General features: G+C 42.9%; 1 protein-coding gene across 1 annotated transcript; it reads right to left on the reverse strand.

The window, feature by feature from the left end:
- Positions 1-2,476: 2,476 nt before the first annotated feature.
- LOC119515239 (NUT family member 2G-like) lies at positions 2,477-12,575 on the reverse strand. The gene is made up of 9 exons (XM_037811127.1): positions 12,519-12,575; positions 12,296-12,475; positions 10,483-10,537; positions 7,733-8,450; positions 5,987-6,115; positions 4,575-4,714; positions 3,822-4,114; positions 3,383-3,499; positions 2,477-3,043 (listed from the first exon to the last, which is right to left on the reverse strand). Exons 1-9 carry the CDS (start codon positions 12,573-12,575, stop codon positions 2,477-2,479), a joined length of 2,256 nt encoding a protein of 751 aa, XP_037667055.1.
- Between the last annotated feature and the right edge of the window lie 5,384 nt (positions 12,576-17,959).

Genomic DNA, 17,959 nt, shown 5'->3' on the forward strand with positions numbered 1-17,959 from the left:
GTCTTCTCCTTGTTCTTAGCTCTTTTTTTCTTTTCATTGTTTTCTCAATAACACTTGCCTGTTGAAGTCAGGTACAGAACACCTCTGTCCTCTGCTGACGTAAACTCTCCACAGCCAAGTCACTGAAAAGCCCTATCTCCAAGCAGCCCCACTGCTCTGAGCATAAGTCTGTACAAGAGCCCAAGAAGGGGGACAACTGGGTATCTCACCCCTTCTCCACTTCCTCCCACTCCAGGTCCATCCTGCACACAGAGGGCAGCCCAAGGCTTGCAATACAGCTCCAGCCATGTTTGGCTTTTCTAGAATCAAGTTGGGTTTACTTATGTTGGAAATAAAAAACTTTAGACTTCATGACCACAGACATAGGGGACTGGTGGTTTGATGGGTTGAGACCTCTACCATAGGTTTTACCCTTGGGGAGACGGTTGCTGCAAAAGAGAGGCTAGGCCTCCCTATGGTTGTGCCTCAGAGCCTCCTCCCGAATGCCTCTTTGTTGCTCAGATGTGGCCCTCTCTCTCTGGCTAAGCCAACTTGAAAGGTGAAATCACTGCCCTCCCCCCTACGTGGGATCAGACACCCAGGGGAGTGAATCTCCCTGGCAACGTGGAATATGACTCCTGGGGAGGAATGTAGACCCGGCATCGTGGGACGGAGAACATCTTCTTGACCAAAAGGGGGATGTGAAAGGAAATTAAATAAGCTTCAGTAGCAGAGAGATTCCAAAAGGAGCCGAGAGGTCACTCTGGTGGGCACTCTTACGCACACTTTAGACAACCCTTTTTAGGTTCTAAAGAATTGGGGTAGCTGGTGGTGGATACCTGAAACTATCAAACTACAACCCAGAACCCATGAATCTCGAAGACAGTTATATAAAAATGTAGCTTATGAGGGGTGACAATGGGATTGGGAAAGCCATAAGGACCACACTCCACTTTGTCTAGTTTATGGATGGATGAGTAGAAAAATAGGGGAAGGAAACAAACAGACAAAGGTACCCAGTGTTCTTTTTTACTTCAATTGCTGTTTTTCACTCTAATTATTATTCTTGTTATTTTTGTGTGTGTGCTAATGAAGGTGTCAGGGATTGATTTAGGTGATGAATGTACAACTATGTAACGGTACTGTCAACAATCAAAAGTACGATTTGTTTTGTATGACTGCGTGGTATGTGAGTATATCTCAATAAAATGAAGATAGATTAAAAAAAAAACTTTAGACTTGAATATACATCTTTACATGTATTCAAAGTAAGAATTTTAGTCATGAATTGGGAAGGGGAGGGAATAGCGGTTGTGGGATAATCCTTGAAAGATCCAAAAGGCTCCCAGGATGAGTCCTGTTGGCCATTGGAAATGAATCCATCCCCATCTAATTGGAAAAGACTCATACCTGCATGGAAATACACAAATGGACTTTGTATCCTCCCTGCCTAGGCCATGTTACATATAAACAATAACCTTTTGTCAGTTCTCATGATTAAGAAAGCTGACTACAATTAAAGATTTATTAACCTCTCTGTGTCTTAATGATGCCATCTCCCATGTTGAGGCAGAAATGCACAGAGCTGAATCCCCTTGAAACCAAGCTTGTCTGTCTCTGTTCAAACCACCCACACAGCAATTGACCTGGGTGTGTTAAGGATCATTGAAGCCCTGCTGTCTGCATCAGGAAAGCATGACACGAGAGGTGCTATGTCTAGGATCAGAGAAAATTAGTTAATGGTGAAGAAATCTGAAAGGTAGAAGAGCAAAATTCCATCAGGAAATTGTTAAGAGACACAGGTAATGCTGGGATACTCACAGATGACCACCCGCAATTGAGGCAGGGCATGTGAGTAGGAGATGAGGAAAGGGGTCACTGGGGACTAGTCAGTTAAAAGGGAAAACATGAAAGTTAGTCTTTTCCCAGGAGCCTTCTGAAGGAAATGAGACAAATAGGTGAGAGGAGAACTAGGCCAGTCATCTCTGGATCCATAGAGTCTGGGTCCTTCCATATCTTTTATTCACAGTCCCACAATCCAAGAGTAAATTGTTAAGAAATATATATAAGACTGGGATACCCCCACATGACCACCCACAACCAAGCCAGGTCATGTGAGAAGTGGACATGGACTTGTCAGCTATGAGGGAAAGCATGAAATTTAGTTTCTTCCCAGGAGCTGTCTGTAGGAAGTCACACTAAAGATAGAGGGCAGAATGAGGGCAGTCATTTGTGGATCCATAGAGCCTGGAACCATCTGTATGTGTCCTTCACAGTCACGCAATCCATCAAGTATCAATGAGAAGGGAATAGAGTATACAGAGTATTGCAGCACTGAGAGAATTTTTTTCAACAGAACAACCTTAATTTTTATTTATATCACATTATTTATATGTTATACTATATTTATATTTTATATAAAAGTTGAAAATTTACTTTAGGACCCCAACATGGAGGGCTGGTTTGTGGAGAATTTGGTCGCACTTATCCCTTCTGTTTAAATACAGCGCTGCTTCTTTCCATGAGACAGGGAAGGCTCACATCTTCTTTTTTGAGGCTTTGAGGACTGAACTGCACCAGGAGAGAAGCAGCACATGGAAAGATCCCATGGAAATATGCAACATCGTGGAGCCAAGAGGAAGGCAAGGCTTTGGAGCTCCTCATCCTTTTCTCTACTGCAACTGGCTTCTGGCCAGGATGGTGTGCTTCCTGCCGATGATTCTTGCAGAATGTCCTCATACCTGCTTCCCATTGTAGGGCCACTGCCTCTTTGTTGTTGCTTAGGATAGGTGACTCGTTTAGTTAGAATATTGGAGGACTTTTCACTCCTCTGAGAGACAACAAGATTTTCAGGGAGGGCCATGCTGTTATCTGCTCTGCCATTCTGAGGTGTGCCTTCAATACTGATTTTATTCTCACGACGGTGGTTATGGTCATTTCTGATCTCTGGACCATTGGTAAAGTGTGTTGTGGGAGGAACTGTGTCCAATTTTGGTATGGCAGGAGTTGGGGATGCTTCTGCACCCTCTCCATCTCTGAAGGCCGGGAGGCGTTTCTCAGCAAGCTGTGAGGAAGGAAAATGGACAAATTACCAACTCTGAAGAATTTCTCAGATCAGGTGGCTGAGTGATGGGGGAGATGTTTGCACTTGGGTAGTAGGCAGGTAAGTTTGAAGTGCAGTTAATATAGCTCATACTGCACATCTTACTGTACAATATTCTGAAACATCCAGTCCTTACCACTGCCTCCAAACACCTTTCCATGGTCTGATACCCACTCATTCTCCACCTACACCCCACACATGCACTGCATTTCTCCAGAAGACTTGACAGCAAAGTTAGCATAGGACCAGACAACACCACTGGAATTTATATTGTGAAATTCCCTGCAACTCTCTGTTTACCTGAGTGGGAGTAAGTCCTTCCTCTTTTTGCAGCTCCTCTATTAGGGCAAGAAAATCTATATCTTCTCCTGGGGAAAGCAATTCTTGTAGGAACTTGGGGTTAATGACTGCCTCCACCTGTAAAAAGTAGCAAGAGGAAATGAACATCCTTGATGTTGACCAACCTGTCAGTTTGGGAGCCGAAAGCACAAGCCTTGATGTGACCCCACCATTTGTGATCTTCGGTTCTTTTGGACCATCAGGACCACCAGGTACACTTGTACACACTCACACATGCACACACACATAAGCTGACAAAGACACAAAAACACTACACACAGCTCAGGAAATAAGGAACAAAATTAGGTTGCAACAGACGGGCAGAGGCAAATATTGTAGTTTGCTGACAATGCCAATACACTCCAGTCAGCTGGACACCACACCTACAGAGCCAGCCTACCTTGGTAACAAAATCTTCCTCAGCACATAGCTTGTCAATGTATGCGAGGAGATCTGGGTCGGCATAAGTCCCATCCTCTTCTTGCTGCTGCTCATGTTCTTCTGTGTCCCATTTGCCATCTGTCTCAGGGGCTGAGTCCAAAGTCCCTACCAGCCCATCCATGATGTTAATGTATTCTTTAACAGCTTCAGCTGGGATCTCCTTGGGTGCCTTCATTTTCTGTGTCTCCTGGTGTCTCTTTTGCCGCTGTCTCGGAAACTGTGCTTTGGGTCCTGCTTTCTTTGGAATGGACACTAAAGTTAGGGTTGAATATCAGGAAGAGAAATTAGCATGAATCTCCAGCTTTTAATCTTCCAAACATATTGGTTAGAGCCATATCTTAGGGTGCATGTGAGAAGGTGCATATAGGAGACGATTTGAGATATTGAGGATCTTAGAGATATTCACCTAGAAAGGGAAGGTGGAGACTGATATTCTGAGATATTCTAAGATATTCCTTCATCCCTTCCCCAATCTTAGAGCAAATTATATAAATGCATCCGTATGTGTCAGTCAACATGAAAGTATAGTTATGGTAAATGAGAAAGTAGACCTAGTTTATGACAACAGGAAGCTGGTAACTTGGGGTCTCCTTGGGTTTTCTGCTTGCAGTACAATGCCATGTCTTGAAGGAAAAGTACAAGATGTGAGTCCTTTGGCCCTCCCTCTGCCCCCTTTGGCCATCATCTTCTGTTGGAGTGTGTTGAGCCATACCTGGCTGCTGGCCTTCCACGTTGCCTTTTTGCACCAAGGGATGAAGCTTTGGAGGGGCTGTTCTTAATGGGCCCTGAGGACCAGTCATCTTCTGTAAGATCTCAATTTGTCCCTCTTCCTCAGTCTCAAACTCCTTGAATCTAGCATGGGAGAAAGGCAGAAGCAATGCTTTAAGGAAGGCCCAGTCTCCTTGGATGCCCAGAAAAAAGAGATCAGCACCATCAACACGGTATATGAAGTATATTCTGTGGGTCCTCAAGGTCCTGGGTAAGTGCTGCTCCAAGAGGGGCTTTACTCCTTGTGGAAAAACAACAGTTCTGGGGAACCTCATGAGGTCACTGCATCATATTTTCACCTACAGTACAATCCAACACACTTAAGAAGCATGTGAAGAAAATGAACCCTCTTTTGCTTGGTAGATCCTCAAGGATGGATCTACAGGTTTTAATTGTTTCACTTTAGGCTCCGACACCTAGGACCCTGTGAAGTTATGCAATATTGGTATACGTTATTGCATTAAATCAGGCCTGTGTAATATATGGCAGGGCCATACAGGTAGACGCTCACCTCCATGGCAGTGCTGTTCCTGCCTAGATATACACAGAAGAGCCCACTGTCAGAAGGTAGGATTTGAGATGCTATAGAATTATATAGAAACCAGAGAACAGCACATGGAACTAAGAACCCTAGGCTGGGAATTTGATCCTTAGAACAGTGAGCCTAGCAAGGACAGGGGTGAAGAAATTCTTGGGAATAAAGTAGAAAGAAACACTGGGGTTGGGGTTCAATTTCCAATAAGGTGTTTTCCATGTGTTTTTCCATTGCTTTGTGTTTTAGCCAAGGAGAAACAGGCAGAAATTGCAGTGAGGGCTGAAAGACCCAGGCACCGGATGCATGAGACTGTGGCTTCTACTGACCAACCTCTTCCACACCTGCCTCATCTGTGATGACAGGGAACAATTTCTGGACACTGCATCATGTGTAAAAGTGGACCCCAAATTCTATGCCAATAGCCTCCAGCTCCTTTGCCACCAAGGTAAGCAGGAACCTGCCTAGTAGAGCATGTCACCCACTGCCCAGTCCCTACAACTTGTAGTTTAACCCCTTGGAATCTGCAGAAATTAACCCCAATCAACCCTAAGACCTTCATGAACAGGGCATCTGCAGACCCAAAATAAGAAAAGGGAGGAAAGGGAGAAGAGAACAATTCCTGTACTAAAGTTTAAGAGGGAAGGTACCGAAGGGGAGAGTTGTGCCTCCAACATCCTGGGAATCTCCACCTTTTTGACGCCCCCTGCTCTGAGCATTCCCTCTAATGACCACCCACATTGCCTTACAACTGCCTACCTCACTTTCCTCCATCACACCCCAAAATGCAGCCCCCTCAAAATAACAAGGATCCTGGGACTCACTTTCTTGCCATCTCATAGTAGATCATCTGGTCAAAATTGCTTGTCCGCTGCCATTCCTGCACAGCTCTGTGAAGTCCCTCCTCCAGGCTCATGGTGGGCTTGCGCCGGGCCAGAGATCGAAGCACTGGGCTAAAATCCTCCATGTCAGTAACATTCTATATGCACCTCCTCCTTCTCCTGCCCTGCCCCCAAATGTTATGTTCTCTGCCATCTATCACTTCATGACTTCCTTCCAGTGTATAATCTGTGGTTGTAAGTACTTTCACCTCAGAATACCCCTGACTGACCATTGGATATTAATACTAGGATCCATTTCTGAGAGACAGAAATAAAAGAAAGGAATTATTTTAGAATATCTGACTCTCCCTTGTGTCTTCAGTGTCTCTGTGGATACAATGACCCAGGAGAATACCTTTAAAACAGATTCCAAGCCCCATTCCCAAAGGTCCAAAGTTTAGAAGTTTAACCAACTTCCCACATGATCATCAGATGGAGGAATTTTTTGGGAAACAGCATGAGAGTGTGAAGAGGAGGATTACATATTCCAAAGCCAATGGTGATTGGAGCTCTTTCCACAGAGTGCTCTGAGCTGGCTCAAGAGAGAGATCATACTGCTGACTTCATTTGAGAGTCTGCTCCAAGAGGGAAGATGTAATGTTTAAGAATTTGGGGAATCCTTAATACTGTTCAAAACTGGAAATCTGGGGGACCCCTTTGAATAATTTATTGAGCCAGAGGATGTGTTTAGGAGTTCAACTACTGGGGAGCATGATGTAAATGAAAAACAAGTGTCTTGTTTAGTTGGTATATGCACTCTTGTAGTTGACACATAATTTTACTGTAGGACAACACAGAGTAGAGAGTGATGGCAGTTCTGGGTGCGAAAAGAGAAAACTACCATAATCACAAATGTCTCTGTCTCACATTCAATATACCCCATGGTCTTGGACTGCATGGCTTATCATCCACTCCCACACTTTAGCTGGGATATTTTGTCTTTTGTGAGCCCTTTTTTTCTTAAAATGTAATGACACAATGACATAAGAAAATAACACAAAGACTAGCTGTCATGTAATGAAGCATCACATAAGTACTTCACACTTCCAAGTACTTCATTCATTAGCTCATGTAACAATCTCAGCAATCCTCTGAATCCAGTGTAAAAGTCTCATAGATTATGTTACCTAGTGAGGTAACCTCTTCAGGTTTGCAAATTGGGTGAGGGGGACCAAGTATTTCACAACTGTACATGTTCTACCACCTCCTAGTTCTAATTGGAATTTTTCAGAAAATGAGGGTGGGGGCAAATGTAAAGTACTTTGCCTGTTTCCTGCACTTCTCATCAATCCAGTGGATTTAACTAGACCTGGATGACACGTTGTTAAGTGTTGTGCTGGAAAGTAAAGTATAGTGGGAGGACTGTGGGGTTTGTAGCCAGACACCTCAATTCAAACCTCACTTTATCAAAGGAAACCTCTGATTTTTAGTCCTATGTAAATGATTATTAGGATGGTACTGAGGTATAGATTGGCTAGAAACCCAATAGAAGGTGGTAAGGATCAGTTGAGACAAGACACCTGAAAGTGAGTTATAACTGGGAATACATCTTCTCCCATCGTACCCCTTTGCACTCATGACCTTCCTTCAAGTGCTCCCTGATGCCCTAAAATCAATTGTCCATCCCCTAGCCCTCTTTATTTGAATCCTCCAGGGCAACCAATATGTGCATAAGGGGAAGGTACTCACATGAGAAAGCAGGAGAGAGCTTCAGCATCAGGACTCAAGTGAAAGTACCTCTGGGCTAGGGACTTGAAGCGCTGCCAACAGCGGAAGTTCTCATAAACGCTCTTGGGGTTGCAGGAGTCATCCAGTGAAGGTGTCGATTGGGCAGAGGCCACACCTCCCTCCCCTGAGGCCCCCTGTGTCCTGGGCAAAGCATTCCCTGAATGAACATTGGTGGCCAGCAGGGTGACTGGTGGTGGAGCTTGAGGAGGAAAGCCTGGAGACCAGCCCCCATTACCAGGCTTAGTGCCCCTGAGAGTCATGGCAGGTATAATGGGCTGCAGAGCAGAGGGTCTCAAGTTCCCTGGAGGGGGATGATTAACACCCCCACAGAGGATCCCATTGGCACTTGAAATGTGGGGTGACTGAGGAAGGATAACAGACTGAGTTTGAGGGGTCTCAGCTGGTCCTCCTTGTTTCCTGACTTGGAGAATGAATTTGTCAGCTCCAGGTGCACTGTTGACAGGGCCTCCATCTCCTGTCACCAACAGTGCTCTAGGGAAAGCAGGCAGCACCTGAGCGTTTCCAGGAGGAAGTGATGGATTGAAAATAGGGTGTGGGTAATGTCCCCTGATAGGTGGGTGTGGTGGACCAGGTATTGGTGTGGGAACTGGTTGTGTAATGAAATGATGTAGGGAGGCTCCAGGATACATGGTCATGTCCGGTGTGAGCAATGGAGATGCTGTGGAGACAAGGAAATGTGTGAATATAATAGTTAAAAAAGGCTACAGTGTTGAGGCTATCAGGGGATCTCCTAAACTAATTGGGGAATCCTAGCTATGAACTTATAAGTGAGCAGGCATGTGGACAGGGCATCTTGAAGGAGAGCAAATGTCCTCCTAGAGATTTTAGATTACAGAACTCCTGCTGAGAGTTTTTCCATTGCAGGACTTGCTCTCAAGTCAAGAATTCCAGACCTCTGGCTGCTAAGAAGAAAGGAGCCCATGCTCTCATTGGATCACAGCACCTAACTGAGGAAATCATTTCCAGATATCCAGCCAGTCTCAAGGGCTGATCCCAGACAAGGAACAGGTTTGACAAGTAACATTTGGATAAATTCCCCTCAAGTCACTAAAGAGCAGAAAAGCAATGTTCTCTAGAGTAAGTTTTAGGTAGGGAAAGGGAGGTTACGAAGGAGGTAGATTCCCAAAGATTGTTTTACTCCTCTTCTCTTCAGTCTCCCTTTTTCTGATGCTCATTATAAATCATCTTTTGTCCTTTCTCAAAACTACAAAACAAGAATTGGAGAAGAGTCTCTACCCAAAGAGGATCCATTACCTCAGGAACCCTAAAGTTCATGCCCTTTACACATCCTTCCCAGCATATTCCTACAGTTGTAGGCCCCATCCAGACCCTCATTACACAGGGCCAGGACCCCTACCCACTGCTCAGAGGTCCCTACCACTTCTCAGGAAATTCTCTTGCCAGAACAGTAGAGTCCAATTTCCCCATGATTCTGTCATGTAACAGCCAACTATGTTGGGAGACGGTAAGCGAGGGCCAATGAAAGTCATCGGGGGAGGACTTCAGAGGGTAACATAGGTGCCTGTCTGTTTAAAATTGGCGCCAAGTGATGGAAACTGACTGTTCCATCTAATTTGAGCTCCAAATAGGAAAAGGAAATACCCTCACAACGAGGCTTGTGTCAGGTGTGATTTGGGGCTATGAAATCCAGAATACATTCCCGTTCACAAGTCCCTCCCTCAGACCGTACTCAGTGAGAACAGGAACCTACAACACAGGCAAAGTTAATCACAGAGCTGTGCTAGCGAGATTAATAATAATAACAACAATAGAGAAAATATACTTAATTCCTTGCTATTCTCCATTCTCTCTTCAAATAGGAAACTGCCTTTAAAAATGTTCCATTGGAAAACCAACACTACACAGTTTCCAATCCATAATCATGAAGCAACATCTTCCTCTCAACTGTAAAACAAAGGGCTGAGGGTTCACCATGAGGTTAGGAACAAGTTCAAGGGAGTTTTAAAACCTGAGATTCCACAATCTTAGTACAGTTCAGAACAATTCAGGTAAGCCCAACCTCTAAAACTATTTGGCATTACTCAACTGCCCTGTCCAGGTTGAAGGAAAGAAAACATGTGTCAGGAGGGAAATCAAAGATGTGTTTGGGCAGGAAGGAGCTTAGAGACTCTGGGCTGTGGCAGTTAGAGTAACTTCCAGTCTAGCTCACCCAGAGACTCTGTCATTGCAGATGTGGACACAGATGACTCCACTGAATCATTTTGTGCTTTAGACCATTGCTCCCCACTGCCCACACAAGACCTAGTTTACTTCAGTTCAGAACCTTGAAATAAAATCATACAGCACTTTCCAAGTGCCCTAACGAATTGACACAAGGTTTAGGCAAGCATCTCTGTTACCATAAAACATAGCCACACTACTCATTGAACACTTGTTATGTGGCTTTTCTCCCTTCTATAGAGCATCAATCCGCTATTCCTATCCTTTCTCTATAGCCAATGTAGTTCTGCTCAGAAATCCAGGTCTACCTCTAAGGCCACCCCTTCCTCAACTGAAAGTCTCTGGTTTCCAATCTGCCTCTAAGGTGTGGACCTTGGTGGGAGTCCAGTGATCTCTCCTTCCTCTAATTCAGCTCAAATCTTGTCCCAATGGGCTGGGTCATATTTGAATACCTGTAGGTTAGAAGGATGGCCAGATTCTGATAACACATCCCCATCCTACATTCCTACCTCCTTCTGATGTCACCACCACAGGCGTGGACACTGACCACTGCTGTCTGGTAGCCTACAGGTTGAGAAATGTTCAGGTTCAGGACCCAGAGAGTAACTTGCTCTCAGCAGATTCTCAGGAATCTGAGTTAAGGTTTGAAAATTTGAATCTAAACAGGGTGAGAATGTAGGACTGAAGACATTCTACAGCGGGGGAGGGGCAGAGGGCAGGTGGGCCTGAGGCGGGGGAGGGGAGGCATTCCATGACTGGCTCTGACACATGGGTAAAAAAAACACATGTTCTTTTCAAATTTTAATTGGACAACTCAATTGGTATGTAGTTCTTCAGTGCTATTTGTGGATTCTTTCTCAGATTCACAGCAAAAGACTTATCCCAAGTTCTTATTAATCAGCCTGGTTTCATGCCCCTCAACCCACCCTGCTCTGCAACTGTAGTGGTAGGTTGTTCACTTACATCAGTGACAACATCACTTTTTATACAAAAATTAGAACACATTATCTGATAAATGCACGTGTACTTATGGAGATAAGGTAACACAACGTTGGAAATTAGGATTGCTCAGCAGGTCAAGCACGTTAGATTGCTGTATATTCATCAGCCTTGTTTCCCATAAATAGTGTCCGTTATTGTAAGCTCTGCAGTGTCCACCAAGGCTTGCCTGCACACTGTCGTCCTGTTCTGGAATGTCGCACTACATCAGAGACTCCCATGCTTGTAGGCTTCCAGGAAAAATCATCGCTTTTTTCCTCATTTTATTTTTTTTGTTACGTTTTTAAATTTTATCTTCTAATACTTTTAATTAATTTTTTAACAAGTAGCATTTTCATGGCGTAAAAGTCAAATTTTGCAGAATGGAACATGCAGGAGCACGTTTTCCCCCTGCCCTTTCCACTGGCTGCACCGTTCACCTCGGCAGAGGAAACCAAGGTCAGTTGCTTCTTTTTAATCTTTCTAGAGAGATTTCATGCAAAGTAAATACAATGTAAGTTCCTTTCAAATAACATTTTCACTTTTATTTCTGGTTATGAAATTAGCATATGATCCTATATTTTTTCATTATCAATTTTCCTGCAATTACTCTACTCTTATTTCCTTAAGATAGATCACTGAAAGGAACAGGTCTAATATTTCTGAAAACTTTAAGTCATCCCTAGGAATAACATTGCCATATTTAGCAAAGAAATACACCTTTCCAGCGACATTTGAAATTCAGTAAACAAGTAATATTTTGGCATAAGTATGCCCCAAACATTACATGACACTTGTATGCTAGGAAGATATTCATGTCTGCAATTCAAAGTTAAGCGGTGTCTTCTATTTTGTCTGGCTCCCCTGCCTAAGAGGTGTAACCTGTTAAGCTCTCATTACTTACTCCACAAGAAAGAGCAGTGAATTAACAGTAAAGAGATCTGAGTTTGAATCTTTGCTCCACGAACAAAACACACTATTTCCCCCTTTTCATTGAAAGAGAACACTTTAATAGAATGCATTATTAAGGCTTGATTTTTATTCTATTCCAGTCGTAAGAAATTCTACTCCAGGAACAAGGACCCAGGTAAGCCAGGAGTTTTCTGCAAAGGACATGAACAAGAACAAAATAAACATAGTCAAGGCGCACATAACTAATCCTTCCAATCTGAGAACACTGCCTTGGAGCGGACCTCTTCTTAAAACACTTCACCTAGGATTCTTTCTAAGTACAGGGAACTGCCCTGCATCCTTTTAAGTATAAAAATCGTGAGTTGGCTTTTCCTATACACTCTTTTATGGAGGACAGGATGGCTGTGGAGGTTTCTGGAGAAGAGGAATCACCTGTTTCCCAAGAAACCTCACAGCCTCTTCCTCAGGTTCCATTTCCCGCCTTTCCCACAGGCCCCTCCCCAGAACCTCGTCCCCACAGGGCCTGGCCCCGCACGCATGCGCACACTGGCGCGCACGCTCGCTAATGACCGGGCTTTCCGGCACGCGCCTCTTGTCCTGCAACCGCTCCAGCTGTCAGTTGGGAGCACGCGCATGAAGGGATGCGCATGCGCACAGCGTGAAGGGCGCGTCGCTTACTGTCGTTGGGGGAGGGGGAATATTCTTTGACCATTTTCCATCTACTCGTAACCGGTTTTATATATCAGTTTTATAAAAAAATAAAGGTAATGGTTATTTAGATTCATGGCTTTTAATGTCACTGAGCTCACTGTTGTATGTGCTCTGGGGTTATTTGTATCCGTTGTGTCTGTATCAGGGGTTGATCCCGGAGCTGCGCTCCTGCCCTCGGGTTCCCTGGGGGGGAGCATTTATACCTGGGAACACGCAGACCCAGACCCAGCTGCATTTATTGATTATTGGGTTGTGTAAAGTGTGTTCGGAAATTTAATAATGTATAGCAAACTTAAAAGTGTATCAAGTTTGCTTCTGTTATATCCTCGTAGAAAAAAATTGTTTTCTTCAGTATATGAAAACCGTTATTCATTTGAGGAAAGAGGTAAGAACACCATTAAAAATTGAGTGAAATTCTAATGTATATGTTCATTGCTTCACTATACTACTTGTTAACATAAAAATATCAACCAATATTTGCAATGAACCCACTCATTTTTCAAGAAAGTGAGCGTCTTTTGTTTAAAAAAATATAATCAAACACTTCTTGAAAGTGTGATGTCAAATTGTGGTGGGATTGCAAGCACAGATTGGCTATAATAGATGCAAGATTTGGGCAAAAATCAACGAAAGCTTTATTATTCCAAGAAAAACTATTGCATGTTTGGTAATTTTCTGTAAACTGTGTGCTATATCTCTATTATCAAAATTTATTGTGTGAGGCTGGGTGCAGTATTTACAGAGAGTTGGTTTAGGCTGTTGAACGTTTTCCAACACACCTTTGATATGTACCTGGGTCTTAACATGGTTTTGTTTTTGTATTCTGGAGGAGTGGAGGTTCTGAGTGCAAGGGTATGCTTGGAGTGTGAGGTCCATGTGTGTTCATTCTTGGGTTGTTAGGGGGTCAATGAGAGGGCATTTTGTGCCTGATTATGGGTGTGGTGGAGACGAGGTTGGCTGTGTTCCTGGAAACGGGATATTCTCTATGGGTATTTGTGGGCCTCTTGGGAATTGTAGAAATTCAGGGAGCATGAGCTGAATTGTGCTTGTACTTGGGATTGTGTTCCTATGAATTCAGAGTTCGGGATGTTTGTATGTATTTAATGGGTTGGTGAGAATGTGATATGTATATTCAAATGTGTGAATTGATGGTTATGAGAATGTTGATTGTGTGTGGCTCAGTGTTTTTGGCAAGTTGAGATGCAATTAATGTATTTCAATGGGGTTGTGTATTTGTAATTTGAGGCTCTGGGAATTTTTTTTTTTTTTTTACATGTTGTGCATGCTTTCCCCATAAATCTTGGAGAATTTTTTGTGTTTAAATGTGGGTTTGGCAGAAATACCTGCAGACGCATATGAGCAGTGTTAAGCAGTATGTCTGTGTATATTAGTTTCTAGGGCCTGTGTTTTTTGTTCATTTGGGAAACTTGAGGGCACTTGAATTTGAATTTAATGGGGCATGTTGATTAGTGATGTATATTTTGGTGATTTTCAGGAATTGTATGTTTCCTTTTGTTTTTGAAGGTAGCTGTAAGACTTTTAAGTAGCTGGCAGGATGTTGTATATGTTCAGATGAAAAGATTGTGTGATTGTGGAGTTTGTTGAGTCTTATTCTGGAAGTTGCTAGAGTTATTTTTGTGAATCTTGTCAAGTGTGGGGAATATGTATATATACAGGTAGTGTGGGGCCATATAGGTATTTGAGAGTATAGGGTGTTTGTGCACATTTATAGCATGCTAGAGAATTGTGGGTATATTTGATGCATGTGTATATTGAGTGTATGTGTATTCGAGGATCATGGCAGTTTGGATGTATAACTTCTAGGACTATGAATTTGAATTTATCATTCGAGAATTATTAGTTTGTATTCTGGGAAGTTATTCTGTATATTCCTGTGTGTTTATATATGGAAGTAAATAACTTAGTTTGCCTGAGCTGCTATGACAAACTCCACACACAGAATTGTCTTACACAACAAATGTTTATTGGTCTCTGGTTTGAAGCTAGAAGTCCAAATCAAGGTACAGGCAAGGCTTGCTTTCTTGTGAATATCTATAGCGCTCTCGTGCTGGCAGCCAGCAATCCTTGGGTGTATTTCTGCCTTCTGTCACTTGCCTATGTCCTCTCCTTTCTAGCTTCTGTAACACCTGATTCTTTTTATAAAAATTGCTGCAATCTAATTAAAACACACCCTCATTCATTTGGCCACACAATAACTAAAGGTATCATGTTCAGGAGATCCTATTTACAATAGGTTCCCACTAATAACAACATGTCTAATTTTGTGTACATAATTCAGTCTACCATGGGGGGGTAATTTATTTTATGTTTACCAGGTATATGATGTGATTATATCTGAGAATTTGGGATGTATGGTAGGTTTGTGTAACTGGGGATTTGGAAGCAGTTTTATGTGTACCTATATAGGATAGAATGAGATATTTCTGTGTGTCTTCAGTGTGTGTGACTCATATGTGTGTATATCCAGGAGTGAGTGGATGAACTGTATATGTTTATCCATAGGATATAGTATGTTAAAAGTATTCACAGCCTTCTTTGGAAAATGCTATGGTTTTCAAAATGTGTCTTTGGGAATGGTTTGGGGTTAGAGAGGTGGGGTTTTATTCTGGATATATGGGGATGATGTCTAATGCCTTGGCAGTGTATATGTTCAGGTATTGGAAATATTTGAGAGTGTATGTCTGTGTTTACTGTCTGTAGGGAGATCATGTTTGCATATTATCAATAGTGCAGAGATAGCTGGTGTTTGTGTGTTTTGTGTGTATCTATCTGAGTGTTAGCTACATAATTATAATCATGGGTTTTGTGTGTCTTCATAGGGAGTTTGTGTGTGTAATAAAGGGTTCACTGAATATCTTTGCTTATTCTGGAATAAAATGCTTGAAGGTCTTGGTACAGTTGTGTGTATATGTGTTTTCAGGTCCTTGTTTGTAATTGATGTCTATAGTTTGTTTGTACCTCTATATGCATTTGAGTTCACGGAGTTCAGGAAGTTCATCGAGTATGTCCTCTTTGATATATGATAGTTTCAGTGTGTGTATTTGGAAACTAACAGTCTGTGTAGGTTGTGCGTGTGTTGAGAAATTGTGAATATTATACAGTTGTGGGATTGTGTGTAGGTCCATTAGGGGGACATATGAGATAAATGTTTGTTTACTTGGTGCTTTGAGAGCCTGTGCGTTTGTAGGTTGTTTAGTGTGTATATACCAGAAATGTGTTTGTTGCAAGTCTGTTTTCAGGCAGATTTGTAATTTTTATGTGCCTATAGTTGTAGGACTGGCATGTGGGTATTCTAGGTGGGTAGGTTTTGACTGTAAAAATTTAGGAATGATAGGACATTTGACTATACTTAAGGTATGGGTACAATTGGGCATGTTTGTCTAGGATATATGAGAGTCTGTGTGTCTGGAGATATATAGGGTGGTTTTACTGGTGTAGTTAGGGTGGGAATTGAGGGTCCTACTTGGGGTACAACTCCATCCTGTATACATGTTCCTATGAAAGGGAATCAAGTTCACTGGAGCTGGTTCATGTTAGCAAGGTGTGGTGGTTTAGAGCTGTATGTACTCCAGAAAAACATGTTCTTAATCAATTCCCATTGTAATTAGTACCTTTTGATGAGGTTACCTCCAGTCATGTGTCCCACCTCACCAGGATGTGTCCTAATCTTCTATGAATGGAATTCTTTATGAACAGAATGAAATTCAGATAGAAAGCCACAGGAAGCAAGAAGGTGAAATTCAGTGGAACCCAACCAGAATGTCCAATGCTTTAGGTTAAAGACTCCCGACTTAGATGTTGGAGATTTTCTACTCTTCCTCATGCAGATGGGTTCGGGTGTGTCTGAATTTTCGGGTGTTCCTTCTGCTTTCAGGTGGTACTGGCATCAGGGGACCCTAAATGCGTAGGGGTGATGGGCAATGGCCATGCAGAGCAGAGCTTCCTAGTTGAGATGTTGACATGGCAGCCAGCAGTCCTAAGGTAGTGCAGCTTCCTGAGCAGTAAATAAGATGGATCAAGTCTTCTCCCAGGCAGAGGCCTCTGAGAATCATCTGGACAGCTACAGGTGCAATTACCTTGTCTTGGTCCTGGCTAGTGGTCAAGAATAGTGTCCACCAAGGGTCCTGCCCTGGAAAGGATGCAGAGCCATCTGCCCCACCCCACCCCCAACCTACTGTCTGCTGCCTGGGCCTAATATTGGGTAGCAAGCAGGTCAGTTGTGACACTAATTCTCAAGCAACTTATCTCTATGGAAACCTGAGCCTTCAGGAGTAGAGAGGACTTCTAGCTGTCAGTGAGGTGATATTGGAGGAATTGCAGACTAGGCCTGGAAAATGATTGTTTCTGAGGGCTGGTGACCCTGGGGAAGTCCAGATAAGAGGGGATTTGTCTCTGACTCTCCTGAACCAATGTGACATGGACTTTTTCTTATCTGAATCCTTAGGATGTTCTTAGCACTGGGAAGCTCATCTCAGCTTCATGCTTATTTTAATAGGGTTCCTGATTCTTCTTTATTTTCCCTATTCCACATGGAGCTGGATCCCAGCAGAGGGTTCCAAATGATAGTGGAAATCTTCTGACCTCACACCTGCCTCCTGCCTCCCTGGGACCCATCGAAGGATTTCTTGCCCTTACTCCTTTTGGTGAGTCTCCGTTTTGCCTTTTATTCTTTATGATGTATCCTCCTGCCAACAAAAGGTACAGACATCCCATTTTTGAAAGCCCCAATGAATGCTTCCCTATGGCACAGAGGGATTCTTATAGCCTCCACTGCCCATATCATATCCTTACGCCAACTTAAAGGCAGGATTTTATTCTATATAGTGTTTTTATTAGGAGAATGGTATTCTGGTTGCTTTTATGCTTTAATATTATATATTTTAATTTAAAATACATAGAAAGTATACACAGTAGATTTTCTTTTGTATTTTTTATTTTTTTCAGTTTTTTTATTTTGTTTTTATTTGGTAGGACATATACCATGAGATTTAGGAGAGTGGACAGGAGTTTCTTTTATCTTGACCAAGCTTTGAAAAGCTCCCTCCCAGGTGACATGAATGAAAATTGCTGGAATGCCTGATGCGATCTGAGCTGGTTGTTCAGTATAAATATTTTGTGGAGAGAATTTCTTGGTTTTTGGAGAGTATCCACCTTGAAGAATCGAGTCCCCCGACATCTGACATGGAGCAAGGTGGAGCGAGTCTGACTGTGCCCTGGATCTGCCCTTGCCAGGGAGGAGGGTTGAGGTGTCTGAGCCCCAAGCATCACAGGGTCCGGAGATGGCAGGGCAGCTGTGTTGTTTCATTGGAGCCACATTTGTTTTCGTATCACTCCCCAGAAATAATCTCTAGTTTTGTTTTTAGA

This window comes from Choloepus didactylus, chromosome 19, assembly GCF_015220235.1.
Source record: "Choloepus didactylus isolate mChoDid1 chromosome 19, mChoDid1.pri, whole genome shotgun sequence".
Taxonomy (NCBI): domain Eukaryota; kingdom Metazoa; phylum Chordata; class Mammalia; order Pilosa; family Megalonychidae; genus Choloepus; species Choloepus didactylus.